The following is a 16,335-nucleotide window of genomic DNA, read 5'->3' as shown; positions in this document are numbered from 1 at the left end:
AAACTGGCCAAGACTTTGGGTTTGCCGCCATCTCTGTTTGGTTGACTTTTCAGCAAAGAATTGTCTCTGCTAAAGAGAGCACTGTTGCTTATTAAGTATGCCAATTAAAAATGGATAATAATTAGGATAATAAAGCCAGAAAAAAAATCACCCGTTCAGCAAAAAGACAAGTCAAACAGGTAATCCTTTTGTCAGAACTTTACCTGAGACTTTCCCTGATCTCTGGCACATTGCCTGCATGGCTCTAGCAGAGGTGTTAAGTAGGCAGTACTGACACTTTACCTTCTGCATCGTGCGAAGCCTCCATTGCTGCCGCCTCCTTCTCCTAACCCAGCAATACTAGCTTGGTGTTCCCAGTTCTTTACTTGTATGCAGCACTTCTGTTTTAGAGACATCCCTCTGCTTAGCAGAAACACTTGGAGATGGCACTTGGGCAAATTTAGCTGTGAACAAGCTAATCAAAAATTTTTTGGCTCTTTGCTCTGGCAAACAACATTTTTAATAAGGCATTAATGCAAACTACATGGGGTGGAAGAGGGACGGTACTTGATCATGGAAATTGGTTTATTTAATGCAGAAGCTGAAGGCTGTTGTCTTAGATTTCTTCAAGAGATAAATACTGTAAGCAGGGGACTCCTCCTCAACCTGTGTGTGAAAATAGCACATAAAATCTTACTAGAATAAGTGGGTGTTTACTGAACCAACTCTTAGTCCAGCTCATTCAGTGAATTCCGTCAGATGCAGATTTCATATCCTGTGAGGTAAATGGATCTGAAGTTCTGCTTGGCTGAAATTATTGTGAGAGAGGACGCTCCCACACACTTGTTGGTTGAGGAAACCATTTTTTCTCGGCAGTAGGGATGGAGCAGCAAAGCAGAGGCACACCTTCCCTGGGACCGCAGGGCAGAGCGGGGCACACCCACCTACTGCCGCTCATCTCTGCATCGTGCTGCTGCCCTGCTTCTGGGAGCCAGTGGCTGTGGCTGTTACAGCGAGAGGAAACCCTGGGCAGTGCAGGGCATGAACACCTGGAGGTTTTTTTTGTTTGGTTGCTCTCTTTTTTTGTTTGTTTCTTTTTCTGTTGTTTGTTTGTTGTTGGGTTTTGTTGTTTGGTTTTTTTTTAAATACAGCCAGCCCAAACTTCTGTATATTTCTGCTGTAGCCGCTGAAGGACTCGGTAGTTGGCATTGTAGAGGTACAGGCATGAAGTACTCTCTCCTTAAAAATTTAATGTAGACAGATGGGTTTTTTTTTTTGTTGTTTCCACAGTGTTCCTATCTGAGCAAAACTTAGTGGCATATCTTGTCATCTTCTGTGAGAGAAGGTTGAGACGAACCTATTAGCTGTAATAGTCTGGGAAAACCTTTAGTGAGACAGTGCTACAAAAGGAGCAAAGATGGTAAAGTTATGGAGAAGGAAGATGAGATGAAAAGACACCATTAAGGACAAACTCAAAAAATATAGGGCTACATGGTCATGTAAATCAGAGCTAGATGAAGAATAGTCATGTAGCTGTTTTGTATCTCTGTAATTGCATTGCCTGTGTGGGCTACAGGATCTTCTTTTGAACACAAGTCTTAAACAAAAAGCCCGATGTTTTCTTGTGAATACCCAGAACCCCATTTCCTACACAAAAAATATTCTCGAGCATTTTTCTAAGGTTACTGTAGACTCCAGGGGTGCTGACAACAAAAAGCTGGCCTTAAATCAGCGAGCCAAGCCTGGCTTCAGGTCAGAGCCAGTACAAGCTCTCTCTGTAGCATGTCAGATGGAAGCTGGTCACAGCAGGGCACCTCTTCCAAAAAACCTTCCTGAGCATGGTAGTACCTCACCCTATACTGTTCCAGTTCTCTGTTGGGGTTTGCGATGTTATCTTACTCAGTGTTGCTTTATAAATTGATAACTCTTGGCTAGTCAGGATACAAGTGGATGAAAAAAATGTGTGTCACAACTCTCCATTTTCCTATTTCTGATATCATTTACTATAATTCATTCTTGTGGTCTGCTATTAAACCACCCTATTTCCAAATCACTTGGCACACTTCTGAAGACGTATCTCACAGAGATGCTGATACCTAGTTCCCTTAAGCTTGAAATTGCCTTAGAAGTGTTTAACCAAACAAATGGTTGGATTTTGTTAGTGCATGAATACTTCAAGATTTAATTGCTGCATGAAGTCTAAAGCACGGAGTGCTCTCTGTGAACTTGGAGCAGAGTATGGCGAGATCACACAGAATAAAATCTCCAGCTGGGGATGACTTGCTCTTATTGCAATAACAAGAGGAAAAGGTTGTGTGTACCTTTATTCCTGTTGTCCTAGGACTGGGCTGGCACCAGTTCATCTGTGTGGCTGCTCATAGGTATGTTGGCTAATAATGGCTCAAAACCCTAAAACCTCAGTAAACGCCACTGAGTAAAGTGCATCAGTATTCATACCTGTTTACCTTTAACCTGAGGTATGAGGAGGGCACGGTAAGATGCAGCGATATCAGTTTTCTAATTGCTAGTCTTGCAAACCCACTCGGGGGAAGGGAGGATTTTGTCCTGAGAACAGAAGCCAGGGAGGATGTGTGTTGCAGGCGGGTGACACTCAGTACAACCCCGTGCTGGAGTGCGTTGTGCCAGGAGGAAGTCCAGCTGGGTTTCACTGCAGTCATCGCTCTGCGGTGTTAACAACTGCAGAAGAATTATTTGTTTTTATAAGTATCATGAGGAGATCCAGTTCTGAGCGTACACACCAAGCAGATCTGTAGAGCAGGAAGGTGACAGCTTTACGTGTTAGCTCGTGGGAGTAGCTGTAGGCTTCCCGAGAAATGCCTGCGAGAGCTTGTCTTTGGGTTGGGCTGGTGGTTGGATCACAACTATTCATACACATGGCTCAGATATCCCAAATAAAGTATTGCTTCCCATTGTGATATTGGCCATCATTTGCTTCATTGCCTGGCAGTTTCAAATTATTTGGCAATAAAAGTGTCAGCAAGCCTATAAAAGTAAAACACATGCTTAGAGGAAGATGATGCTTCATTTTTAAAAATACGCTATACAGTGACTTTATGAAGCCATTTATAGTCCACAGTTTTCAAATCTAAAGTGTTACGCAAAGCGTTTTGTGATGCTTCACAGTCAGAGGTTAAGAAAGCTGTATCAAAATGCGTATTATTTTTCCTTGCTTGAAAGCCAAAAATGTAATTATAAATATGCGTTTTGTGGTGCCAGTATTCTGTGAAAGTAACACGGCCATGTCTTACTCATCCGTATTGTTTCAGAGGGATGGGAGGGGAAAAGAGCTTTTGTGGATCATGTTGTGTAGCGTTTCAGTTACAGTACTGACTTACAAGCCTGTATTCACTTTAAAATCAACAGGACTTGACATCTCCAAACTCCCGTCCTGGGTTCCTGCACAGGGAGCAGCACCCCAGTTCGGCTGGATGCGGAAGGGCTGCTGCCAGCAGCACCAGGGCCTGCTGGGGACGGGCTAAGAAGCTCCTGTAAGGAGGGTCACATCCAGCCGATCCTTTCTGCAAGGCTGTGGCATGCGGCACGTGGTTCTGCTTCTTGCAGACTTGATCCTGTCCTATGTACAAAATAATTTTAAGTTGTGGTGTCAGACCTTTTCCCTGTGAAAGGAATGACATGCTCTTAGTCATTTTTGAAGGTGACTTCTAAAACAGATGCAGAAGGCAACTTTTTTTTTTGATGCTGTTGGCTAACATTGTATTAATGATAGGTAAGCAAGTCATTCTGTCAGTAGAGCAACTGACAGGTATCTGATTTTTTTCATAGCTCGCATTGTTCAGTTTTAGTTAATAATGTTTACAGTATTTTGCAATATGTTTAGGGGGAAAGATTATATATGTACACAGAACTGAGGCCTCCCTTAGGAGAGCTATGCCCATGTTTCCAGGGAGTTTAGAATATTTTTGCTATGCGTGTTTTACTTGCAGTATAGCTTCTTATTAATTCCAGAGAACAAATTGAAACACTAACATGGAATTTTTTAGAGAGTGCTCAGGTCTTCTGCCTGTTAAATCTGCTTTATACACCATGCACTTTTCACCCTGAAAAGGTGTGAAAGCCAGGTAGGTTTTCGTTGCTTTTGCTCCCAACAAAGTGATGCAAAGCAAGATTAGCTTCTCTCTCGGAAGGTTTGAAAGAGATTGAGCTGTGCAATAAAAGACTTCATCAGCTTCAAGCTAAATCAGTGAGCACTCTGACATACAACCACACGCCTCCCTGTGATCAGCGACACTCCTTCTCTGGCCGCCTTCCCATCCCAGGCGCCTCAGAAACCTGACAACTCGGACACATCACCCCTGCATTCATTGAAATCGGCAATTAACAACTGCATCCTTCCTGAAAAAAGAGTGGGGAAAGGCTTGTTCTGGAATGAAATTTTTCTTCATTCAACAGAAAACTGAATTCGCAATTAAGTTTTGTAATAGACAACATATACAGTCTGCTAGACGTGTAGCACATATTTCCCTTTTAGATAAATTAATAGTTTGTAGATACTTTGTTATATTATTGCATATGTTACTCTACATTAAATAGTTCTTCAAAGGTAAGCCGTGTATCAAGATGCCTGTAATGCCTATTTTCATTTGTGCATTTAATTTGTTTAGATTTGTTTAGTCCAAATAATTAAGTAGTTGTTTCTGTACGTGACCCTTGTAAGACTGCATTATCAGGCAGGTAATTTTGTACATGCAAGAACGTACTAAAATGCATTAATAATATCTCTTTTACAGGCAGTTTACTAGAATTAACCATCTAATTTCAGGGTAAAATAAATGTATTTTTTCTAAGGAACCAGGATTTAAAGAACCTGCTTTTAGAAACTTTTCCAGTTAGTCAACAGGAGAAGATAGTAGCTCACATGCATTTTATTGAACTTAAATGTGCTTCACCACTTATTTTGCCTGGCAAGCAAAGATATGAAACTGGGATCTTCTCAGGCTGCCATTATTTCCTCAGGATAACTACAATATTTGGGCTATTTCCATGTCTTGGGCAACATTTTAACTAATGGATATGTTCCCAACTGAAGTTAAATGGAAGAGAATTCCCAATAAGAGCCAAAATATCTCCCAGATGTACAGTTTGGTTTGGATGCTTTTTCACTGAAGCATACAGGCTGGATGGTGTGTTGTGCTCTGAGGTGGAATTTGAAAGATCATCTTCCCTCATGTCTCCTCTTGTCTGGAAGCCAAGAAACCTGAACAAATGGTGCTTCCTAGCTTGTGAGCCTTGTTTTGGTGTACCATCAGCTTTGTGATATTTTTTTTCCATTACTCAGTGCTCCAGTAACTCGAAAAACTACTTAACAACCACCGAGTGATGAATGGGTTTGAGAAAACGCTGATAATTGTAAGCTTAAAGACATAGCTAAAATTTTGCCTGTAGTAAGTTCAGAATAACTACTCTCCCGGTAAAATATGGAAAGCATAGCAACTTCCAGTAGACATGGACAGGGAGTTTGGAAGTTGTTGGTTACAGCTTTACTGTCACCATGCACTTACACTTCTAAATGCAACAGAATTAGGCCACAAAACTGCTGAAAATCCCACAAAGCACCATGAAATTTGGTTTGTGATTTTGAAAGGGTTCAGTCTGGGATAGGTTGAAAGATTTATAAGTAATCCAAAATCAGTGTTTTGTTGGCACATTAGAGAATGTAGCAGCTTCTTACGTGATTCTTAGTTGCTGCAACTAGTTTTCTGTATCCTTAGATTTTTCTGTGTGTATCATTAGTTATTTTTAGAAGTAAATCCATAATAAATCCAACCATAAAATCAAAACTTAGGCAGTGTTGATGGGGTTTCTGATTTTGAGGTTTGGCTGGGCTGGTTTACAGTTGCTATGTTGCTGTCAAATCACGGGGTTTTTTTACCCTGTGGGTCTGACATTTGCTGTCTATTGTGTATCTTTTTTCAGTTAGCAACTTTCTGTTTTAACATACTGTATTTCATATTTAGGTGAATGTATATAGTGTTTGTATTAGCTCTGCATGTACATACATAACTTTGCAGTTCTCTCTGCAGCAATCTCCTAAGGAGTTTGCTCCTGTAGCTTTAAGCCTTGTGCAGTTCTGCATCTGTAAACCATTGGGTTTGTTCCTGAAGTTCCAGTCCTGCAAGTATCTCTGCAGGTGAACCTTGCCCAGTTTGGGGAGGCTGGCGATGACTTCAGCCGGGCTTGCACTCAGTGCAAAGATTTGTTCACGGAGGAAATTGTAGGGCGGATTTTAAAATTTCTTGGACTAAATCTTCATGAGTATGTGTGTATGCAATGCAGCAAAAAGAGTCCAGCCCTGCTGAAATATTATTTTGCTTTATCATGATTGACTTCGTTTACTTATAGTCCATTGCTTTCAGTGGCAGTTATGTTGGAAATGGTGAACATTTACAGCTGTGCTGTAGCCCTTTTTGTGGTAGCTTATATTTATCTTTACCTAATCATGTATGTTGGCTGGGGACAGAGTTATGCTGCACGGTTTTCCTAATTACTGATGTAATTAGGACTCGATGGCAGAGAGGGTGCCCCAGTGGAGCATCCTTCCTTCTGCTCCTGTTGTTTGACTGACGCTGCTGTGAAGCAGAAGCAAGAGGAAGAACACTCCAAGGTTTTCAAACACAATGAAGGAAAATTATATTTGTTATGATGATAAGAGTCTCATACAGTTGTTTGAGGTGGTTGGAAGAAGACTTAAATTAGCAGATTTCAACTCTGATTTGTTACCTTAGAAATGAGGTCACACAAATACTATGTGTCAAGACCAAAGTCTTACATGTAAAATGTGCCTTCTTGTAATCAATACATGATGAACTAGGGGTGTTATTTGCTCAAGTATTGTTTGGTCCAAATGGTTATTTGCTGATTTTTTTGACCCCGCTGAAACCAGTGCAGTACCTTATCAGGTAGACTCAAAAAGCATGGTATAGCAAATGTCTAACCTGGTTCTCACAAGGGTGTAGAGACCCATTTGCTATTCTTGTAGGTTGACTTCTGGCAGCTGAGCAATCAGTGGTGAATTACTGATTCATGTATAGAATAAATATGCTTCTCAAGGGGTGAAACAGTTTTTTTGTCCCCATAAAAGAAAGTACTTAATATTCTTTTTTTTCTTCTACCTCTGATGCAGAAAACTGTACTAAATGTTGTTTTCTGGTTGGATCTTCCCATAATCCTTGTTTCTTTAATCCCTGTTAGGCAAGTTTGTCTTAAAGGAAAGTTTATATTGTGAGCAGTGGCAGTCAACCTTTATTGGGGACATTTTATTTAAACCATTAGTTGTGTTTTGACACCTAGATACAAAAGGCCATAATTTAACATTTCTCTGTTAAGTTTTGAGGTTAGACCCTTTACGTGGTGCTAGCATTTCTCAGGAAAGAAAAAAAGGACATGCTTTTTCTTCTCAGAAGAGGCCCTAGAAACTGGAACTGAAGAGCTTGAAGTGGATTCCTCACGTACTTTTTGTCTTCCTTCATGCGTTCTCTCAGTGTTTCCATTCAGGACCAGTGCAGCCTGTAAGGGTGTCCATTTAAACCATATGTAATGCAGATACCCTTCTGCTAGGAGATTCCAAGGGACTGTCGTCTCATTTTACTTAGAAACAGCATTCAAGTGGTGATTATATGGCCAACTACCAAAATGCAGATGACTTTTAAGTGCAGAGCAAGAGAAATGTCTTCTGTTCTATTTCTTTGGAATTAAATTTTAATTTCTTCCCCCCCCCCGCTTCCTTTTTAGCCTGTTCGATATGGGAGGAGAGTATTACTGCTATAGCTCCGACATCACCTGCACCTTCCCTGCAAATGGAAAATTCACTCCTGACCAGAGGGCTATCTATGAAGCCGTGCTGAAGTCATCGCGGGCTGTAATGAAAGCAGTCAAGCCAGGTAACAGATTGGTACATGTCAGCAGGAATTGACAAGCTTGATGGCAGCATTCAGGCTGTCAAGACAATTATGTTTGGATTTTAGAAAGTGCTGGAAAAGAACAAGATGACAAAATTAATTTCCATGTTTAAACAGCTCCTAATGGAGGATAGGGGTAGGACACACAACATTGTCCATACAACACTTTTAAAGAAATAACACATAAACAATTATTAATAAGATTAAAAAGGTATTTTAATCTTCCACTTTTTTTTTTTTTTAATTCCTTTAATCTCGTGGTGACAGTTGTTACTCTGGTGTGTGTTTACACTGGCAGCCATCTTTTCAGGAAGCGTATGCCAAAGACTGAAGTCAGAGTTTGAGCGAAGATATGTGTTGTGCTTCGGTTTGTTTCAAGCAATTTCTGTATTTTGCATGTAAGCTCAATAGAAATCCTCTGCTGAAAAAGAGGATGGAGTGTGCATCTTCGGGAAGGATACTCAATTAGCCTTAAAAAGCTTTAGAAAGCACTGGCTATTGGGTACTTCACTGTCTGTGTTTAAATTGCAGGCAAACTAATTCATCAAGTATACAATTTCATAGCTGAAACAACTGCCTGGCTTGAAGAAAATCTTATTTTTCTTCAATTCTGTTTTCAGGGCAGCCAATAAATGCTTTTAAAGCTAACTGCTGCTGTGATTTTGAGTATTTCTCTGGTGAAGGTACTTCAGCATTTCTCAGTATTACTAGTAGAACAGTTTTGAGAAAAATGTACTTAATGCACAAAGCACACTTATCCTTTAAATTTACCATATTAGCTTTCAATCATTAGGCCTTGAGTGCATGGACTTTCTGGATTGCCAGTCAGAACATCCGTAATTTTCCTGTTATACAAGCTGGCAGCAGCAGCACTGTTCATTTGAGCAGCTGGGAAGGGAGCAATAACAATTGAAGCTTATCTGCAAAATGAGACTAGATATTTTGCCTTTTTAATAACAGTGTGTATTCTCCGTCATCCGCTGTTTCTCTCCTGCAGAATCTTCTTCGTGTTCCTCTTCATAGTTTGCATTTCAGTGCCACCTTTAATTTCATGTAACGTTTTTGGCAGTATTTCATGCTAATAAGTTGCGGACTATCTTCAGAACTTGAGATCTAATATGATGCTGTACTCAGGATGGTGTAGAGGATTCCTCAGTTTACTTAACACTTTATTTACAGTGTCAGAAAATAAGGACATGCTAAGTTAAGTATTTCTGAAAATTAGTTGCAAGGATCCTTTACTAGCCTTGGGAGTTTGAGATTCATAGACAGAGAAATTATTCTTAATGTTTGGCAGAAGATGGGACAACTTTCTGTTCTCACTGTGCTTCAGTTGTCTTGCCTGTTTAGAAGAATGGTGCAAATGCACTTATGCTCTTTATGAGACCAGTAATTGTGAATTTTCTGGCTACACAATGTAGGTTAAGCACATGTTCTGTGGACCGGTTCATTGGTTTGGTTCATCTGGTACCTGTGTGTAGTGAGATGCAACCTGGACTTTTTGTACTCTGTTGAATTACAGATCTGGGTAGACTCCTGCAATGTGCAAAAATTTTCACCGTCTGGAAAAGTCTGCTTTTTAGGCTTGTATGGCTTGTACCCTAGTCCTTTTGCAGCTTTTAACCCATCTGTCCGCTGATGCAAAAGATCTGATAATGTTGTTACAATTTCCTCTGGTGAACTCTCAAAAACGCACCAAAGGCCAAAGACTCTTTACTACTGAAATTGGTATGAAACACTTAAAATAGGTAGTTGGCAGAAAAGTATTTACAATGTCTGAAATGAATTTATAATGTTCTAAAGACGGTTCAAAATGAAATGATGAGTTGGATTAGAGAGAGGTCCTCTTTTATATACAACTTTAAATAATTTTAAAAATCAGATATTATTCAAATAGTTACTTCGTTATTTTGTTTCCAGTCACACTAAAGGGGACATAGGAGATAAGACATTTCTGTAACAAGCTTTCATAAATCCTTTTAAGGAAATGTATCTGCTTTGTACCTTCCACCAAATTCCTTTAAAATGTTTTGGCTAGCTGTTTTAATTGAACATTGAGACAGACAGAAGAACTGCCATGTCATGTAGTCTTGGACTGCTAGCTGAAAGTGGCATTGGATCTCCTGGAAGGCTAATATTCCGCTGAAGAAAAAGAAGAAATAGGAACACTGACCTTCATAGCATAGTTAGTGTCACAGACGTTTCAGGCCTCTGAGAAACCCCAGAGCCTCTCGAAGGGTGGATGCAAACTGCACGTATTGTTACTGCTGCCCAGAGAAAGCTGTTTCTGTGGGAGAGGCTGCAGCCTCCTTCGTCTCATTGAACAAACCTAATTTGTTAGCTCATTGACTAAAACACCAGGATCTGCTTCTGGGGGAGCCGGAAGGGATGATGCGAATTCAACTCTCAAGTGTCTCTTCTCCCTGTCTGACGGAAAGTTAATACTTCAGGTCTCCGAAAAAGGAGGCAGAAAAGCTAGTGGGTTTAGAGGCACTAAATGTAAAACACAGCCCCATCATGTTTTAGTCAGATTTTCTGAATTATGGAGCCCTTGTTAATTTTGCTATTGTTTTTGTTTGTCTTCATTTCCCAGCCTTCCTAAGATCAAAGACAGTCAAGTGACTTGTCTCACATGGCAGTAACCATACATGGGGCAGGCTGCGCAGAAAGAGTGTATGCAGCAGAGTCAGCAACTGTAGAAAATGGTATTTCTCTCCAGCTGCAGAATTGGGGCCCTCATTATGCCTTGTGGCAAAGGGTCACACGGGACATCTAGTTGTTGTCTTCAGAAGGTTAATGATTCCCAGAGTCTTTCTCATTCTCATTGCAAGATAGGGAGCAAGTACTTTAGGGAGAGTCACTAACCAAATACTGGGTTACATAACTATTTTATGGAAGGACACACATTTGCTAGCAACCTTAAATGTTTTATATAGATGTGTGTTGTTCAGAGATTTGCATTTTTTTTTTTTTTTAATTTGGCTCTCATGCGAACCTAATTGACTCTTGAGTGAAGTTACTTTCTGAGAGATAATAGACCTCTTAATACTTTTTTTTTATATTTCTATATACAAACAGTTGTCATAATTTTAAATACTCCAAAACATTGTATGTTATTGTAGAAGAGCATTCATCTGACTACTTCCTGTGCATGGTCCAAACATGCAAACAGCTCAAATCACATATACGGGTCTCCCTACCTTCCAAGTGAAAGAACAGAATTCCTTCTGCAAGCCAAATAATATATTCTGAAAGTTAAGAAACGCTCTCTGTGGGATTATAGCCCAAGTTCAGTGCAGTCGTCACAACTCCTGCCACGAACCAAATCTGTTTAAAATAAACAGGGAGAAGGACATATTCAGTCTTGCATAAGCAGCAATTTTGAAACTACTGAACATGGATCTCATATATGAAGACAGCGATGCTTGTCGCTGAAGTGAAAGAGTCAAAAAGGCATGCTTGCGTGGCAGTGGGATAATTGTCTCTTTCCTACAAAGTCAGGCTCATTATCCAAAATGTCAGAAAGGAATGTTGCATTTCTACTTAGGGGATATTCTTAATGCGTCAAGTCCATCTGGGTTAAATTTGCTCTTCCACAGAACTAAAATACGGGGGCGGATGTGCAGAATATTGACACTTCCATTCACTTTGAAGGCATCATTTGCTTCTTACTCAGAACAGTGATTTGAGAAACAATTTGTCTTTACATAGATATTCTACATAAAAAGAATTGTTAAAAAAGAGTGAAACTGTAAAGCTAAATATTCCAGAGTCAGAGTATTCCAGAAGTTAGTGTCCTAATTTGTCTCACTTCTGCGTTGTTTTTTAATCTCATTAGATTTATTAAATTGGTTGGGGCACATTAAGTGCACCCCTGGAGCACATCTCCCAGTTTACTTTCATCTGAAATGAATTCAGCTCATGCACTTCAAAACTCCACTGTGTAAACCAAAACACAGTAAGTGGGGACAACCAAGAGATTTCACCTCCAAGGAGGATTGGAATGAAAATCTTCTTGTAGATAGATCCATTGTTTCTTCCTCTGCTATCTTCATGAAATGCATATAACAGAAAAAACTGAACTAATGAGCAGCTATTCAGTAATTTATTTTAACCTTTTGTTCCATGCGTGGCCCAGAGCTGTTTATTGTCTAGTGTTCAAAACCTGCTCTGAATCCAAAATTATTAACATCCTCACCAGTTTTTCTCAGAGTGTTCATCATAACAGTACACACGTGCTTGGGAGGCAGTAAGTTTGCTTGCACTTCATCTTAGTGATGTGAAAGTGTGCAGCAGTTCCCCCTTCTGCAGGCAGTGGCAGACAGGCTAGAGAAGCTAGTGTAAAAGCTAGTGACTCATTTGGGATTCCAAGAGTGAAATTCATCAGGCTTGAGATTTTTTTTAAGGGAGTTGAACATTACTCTTGCTCAAACGTCAGCTGTTCTGACCTCTGTTACAGCTGTGAGTGCCCAGCCTTTCTGCAGATTAGACTCCAGATTGTCAAGCCAGACACTGGTAAAATGAAAGAAAATCATTAATGAACAAACATAAAATAAATAAATAAAAATTAAAAATTGTGTTTGAAGCAAGTTGCCTAGCATCCTGCTGGGAGTCTGAGGCAAGAATGGTGGCAACATTCAGGTGCGCTTGCCATGCTTGCTTTTTTTGTGAAGTCTCTTGTTTCTTTTCCTGCACACTTTCAGCTTTTGCAACAGATGGAAGAGGAGTTATGTGAGGAACGGGTATCTCCAGTGGTCTAGCAGGAGCTGCGCTTGTCTTGGAGCTAGAGTCTTCTGGAAATAAGGTAGCCCTAGAACTAAATGAACTTGGGGCTTCCTGTGGATTTGCATCTTTTGGTTAGTAGGAAGCTTTGGTTGGTCTGATGGAAGCTTTTCCACTGGGCTGAGGTACTTCTGAGGCTCTCCTCCATGTGAATTCTCCTGTCTGTAGTAACACATGAATGGATGTTGCAGTTTTGCTTGCATCAGGTCTTCTGGTCTTCTAGCCAGCTGCCTGCATTACAAAATGTAGCACTGGGTCTATTCCTCTGGTGAGCGTCACTGAAAAATCTCCAAAACGTTTTAAAAGTTTTATTGTAGGACTGAAAAAGGCAGCATCATCAAAAAGGCCTTGCTGCTGTTGAAAGCCCATCTAAAGGAGTAGATGGTCATGTAACTAAAGGACTGGAACTAACATATCAGAACCGAGGGTCCAAGCAAAGCTTGCACAGACAGCATTAATTGATACTGCCTAAGTCTGGAGTCCTTGATGCTGTAACCATAAAAATACTGCTTTTAGTGTAGCTCTCCCTCACCTGTGTAATTGCCCAGGCTTAAAAAAGCAAATTGTGGAGGAAGAAAAAGTGTTGTGTAGCACAACATCAGTAGGCATAAGGCTATACAGTGTAGTGGTTAATGGTGGGGTGTGAGGTCTCAACTCTAGTGTCTGTGGTACCTCCAGTGGACAACCATCATGGTAGCAATTGAAAGCCTGAACTGCAGGGGTAGATTAGACCCTTTTGTGAGCAAGTTTGACATGTTTGTTGATAGTGAAAAGATCTGAAGAACTTGAAAGGGCACATGTGCGTTGTTCCCAAATCCTGTCTCACTTCATTCTTTATCCCGGTCGCATAAGTTAGATCCAATGTCAATGTAATAGCTTTGTTAACCATCATTTGTCGTAAGTTGCACCTGGGAGACCAGTATTGTTTGCTCTTTGTCATTAATATAAATCTATTTGAAGAAATGTGTAAAATAATTGGTTTTGCTGAAAGTCCCTCTCTGAAACGTCTAGAAAACAACTTGTTGAAGAAAAGTCATCTGGCTTTGAAGTTAGCCCTACTCTGAGCCAGGGTTTGGACCAGGTATCCTCCTGGCATCCCTCCTAACCTGAATCGCTCCATGACTCTAAATTTGTTCTGAAACGTGCAAATGAAAATGTCAGTGATGTAAGAAAAAGAGATGTTGATGAGAATCAATGCCTGTGTGCTCAACTCTAGTTCTTAACAGGAGAGGTAGTACTTTGCAAGCCAACAGATAGTGATATGTGCTTCAGTTTCTGCGTATGAAGCACATTCATACTTAAGCTAGCTTTGAGTATCACTCTGTTCTCATATAGATGCTTTACTGTCAGCGATACATACGAGTCCGATAGAGTTTGGGAAGTTACTGTGGAGTAGCTTCTTTTTTATTCTTTAGCAAATGACTGTGTATTTATACCATGTCCTGCCTCTTGAGTGATTTCTGCTATTTATTATTTGGATTATTATCTTGAGCATTTAGAGAATATTAACAGAGTTCTATACGTTTAATTCCTAGTTGACGAGGACAGTATGGTTTCTACATATAGAAAGTTTCTATATACGGTTTCTATTTATAGAAACATTGGAGTTTCTCAAATATATTAAATCTGCTACTGTGTTGAGAAGAAAGAAAAAGAAAGTATGCTTATCTTCAAGCTTTGCAATTAAAGCTATTTTGAATTAATGCACTAGATCATAAACACGGTCTTTAAGATTAATGAGCTAAATATTGGAGCAATCACATACTTTCCATTTTCATCCCTTTGCAATTGCACACTGGGACCTCTGAACATTCCTCCCTATCTTCTCTGTGGAGTAATGGAAAGTCACAGGAGAAGGGGAAGGAAGGGAGCTTGTTGTGCTTAGCGTTCCTGGTACTACTGCAAAGCTTGTGTATGTTTAAAAAAATGAACAGAAAAAAACTGTTTTCAATCTCTAAGTTATACACGTTAGTATTTGGGGAGAGGGGGAGAAAGAATTAAAACACCTCAATCAGTAAGGTCTATTGTCCTAAATTCCAGTTTTTAAAAAAAGATCTCTTTGTCTAGCAAACTGCTCCCAAGGAACAGTTGAGTAAGGCCAGGTTGGCAGCCACTCAATTCCCTATCTCTACATTTATATGATTTAAAAAGCTTGTATATCCAACGTCCCCATTGAACTGAAATTGCATTCAGACATTAGCTATGCAGCTGGGAATATTTGCTGATTGATGTTTGTTTGTTTGAATAAAATGAAAAATAAAAAATAGTTCCAAATATGCACAGAAGTTGTTGTTACCAAGTCAGTTTATGTGCAGTGTGAAAGCTTTCCTCCTCAGGACGCTAACATTACTATAGGGTCTCCCTGTAGGACTTGTATCTCTGCATTTTTTCAAGTTGGAGTTCATCTCAGGGGTATATGCATATCCCCAAGTCCTGCATTTTACTATCCAAGAGAGCGAATATCATTTTGCCTCTGGCTTTCAGGCTTTGCTTTTCTGATAAATGCTGTTGAGGAACGTCTTGAAAGAAATCTCTGTCCCAGGACTAACATCTCTGATAACGGAAGATGGAGGTTTCTCCATATTAGGGCTGGAAGATTCCTTGCTTGTTTATAGCTTTCCAAGAACGCAGATTTCACATAAAGTCATGGGGTCTTTAAGCTCTTCAATCCTTTCTTCCAGGATCAAAGATCAGCCATTGCAGATTTCATTGATGCCAGGCTTGCTGTATAATCTTTGAGCAAGAAAGTACAGTCAAGTACACTTCAAAACCAAGTACAGGCAAGAACATTTCAGGCAAAGAAATAAACCCATGTGTCAAGCAAGTAAAACATCCCCTTATTAATAATGTAATTATCAGCTGATCCTTAGAGCCAACTAGGAGTGGCTGTAGGTGCTGAATAAATGCAAAGAAGTAAGTAGTTCCCAACAGACTAAGGTCTTTTGAGGTAAAGAGACCAAGGGGAGAATGTTGGAGCAAATACCCAGTGAGCGCAGGCCAGCAGCTATCTGGCTTGGACTACAGAAAGTTCTCTATAGCTGATGGTCCCTCCTCTGTCCCTGCTCTAGCTGCCTCACCAGGTCGAGTCTTGCATTTTGCAGTTGTGAATAGGTGTCTGAAGGCATTTCACTCAAGTTAGCAGTAACCCTTCCATTCTGTTATTTCTTTCTCATGTTCAGTAGATTTAAGGCCAAACTGTGTGAGGTGCAGAGTGATTCAGAGAAAGGCATTAGACCCTTCTGTAGGTCTAACTCTGAGGCCTTCCTCTAATGACCAGGAGAAAAGGTCCTTGGGACTTCACTAGGATGAAACATGACAACTCCATGGTGTGCCACCTGCCGTACACAACCTTAAAACCAGGCTCAGCATGTTGCTATTTAGGTTGCTGCTGCAGCCGTGCCTAGAGTTTGAGTGTTGGCCACTCCTCTTTCTGGTTTCCCCTTGGTGGCAGAGGACCAAAAAAAGCCTTGTGTATTTGTATGTGCAGGATGCTAAACAAAGTTAATCCCACCTCGTCTTGATCTTTGTCTTCTGGGCAGCTGTAACTGCACAATTGTTGAGCTGCTGTGTGAAAACCTATGCCCACGTTTTGTGCCTTTCTCCTGATTTCTTCAGTTTTCATTCATTGGTGTAGCTT

The 16,335-nt window shown here is 40.2% G+C and overlaps 1 protein-coding gene across 3 annotated transcripts in view; it reads left to right on the top strand.

The window, feature by feature from the left end:
* Positions 1–16,335, top strand: part of PEPD (peptidase D) — a 146,091-nt gene that overhangs the window by 99,713 nt on the left and 30,043 nt on the right. For all 3 annotated transcript variants that reach the window (XM_075715239.1, XM_075715241.1, XM_075715240.1), the window contains one exon: positions 7,750–7,898. In XM_075715239.1, the coding sequence (XP_075571354.1) occupies positions 7,750–7,898 (149 nt within the window). The remainder of the gene's footprint in view (positions 1–7,749; positions 7,899–16,335) is intronic.

The sequence above is a fragment of the Pelecanus crispus genome, chromosome 8 (genome assembly GCF_030463565.1).
Source record: "Pelecanus crispus isolate bPelCri1 chromosome 8, bPelCri1.pri, whole genome shotgun sequence".
NCBI lineage: Eukaryota > Metazoa > Chordata > Aves > Pelecaniformes > Pelecanidae > Pelecanus > Pelecanus crispus.
The sequence above is the reverse complement of the archived record's forward strand: the minus strand, read 5'-3'. Positions and strand labels throughout refer to the sequence as shown.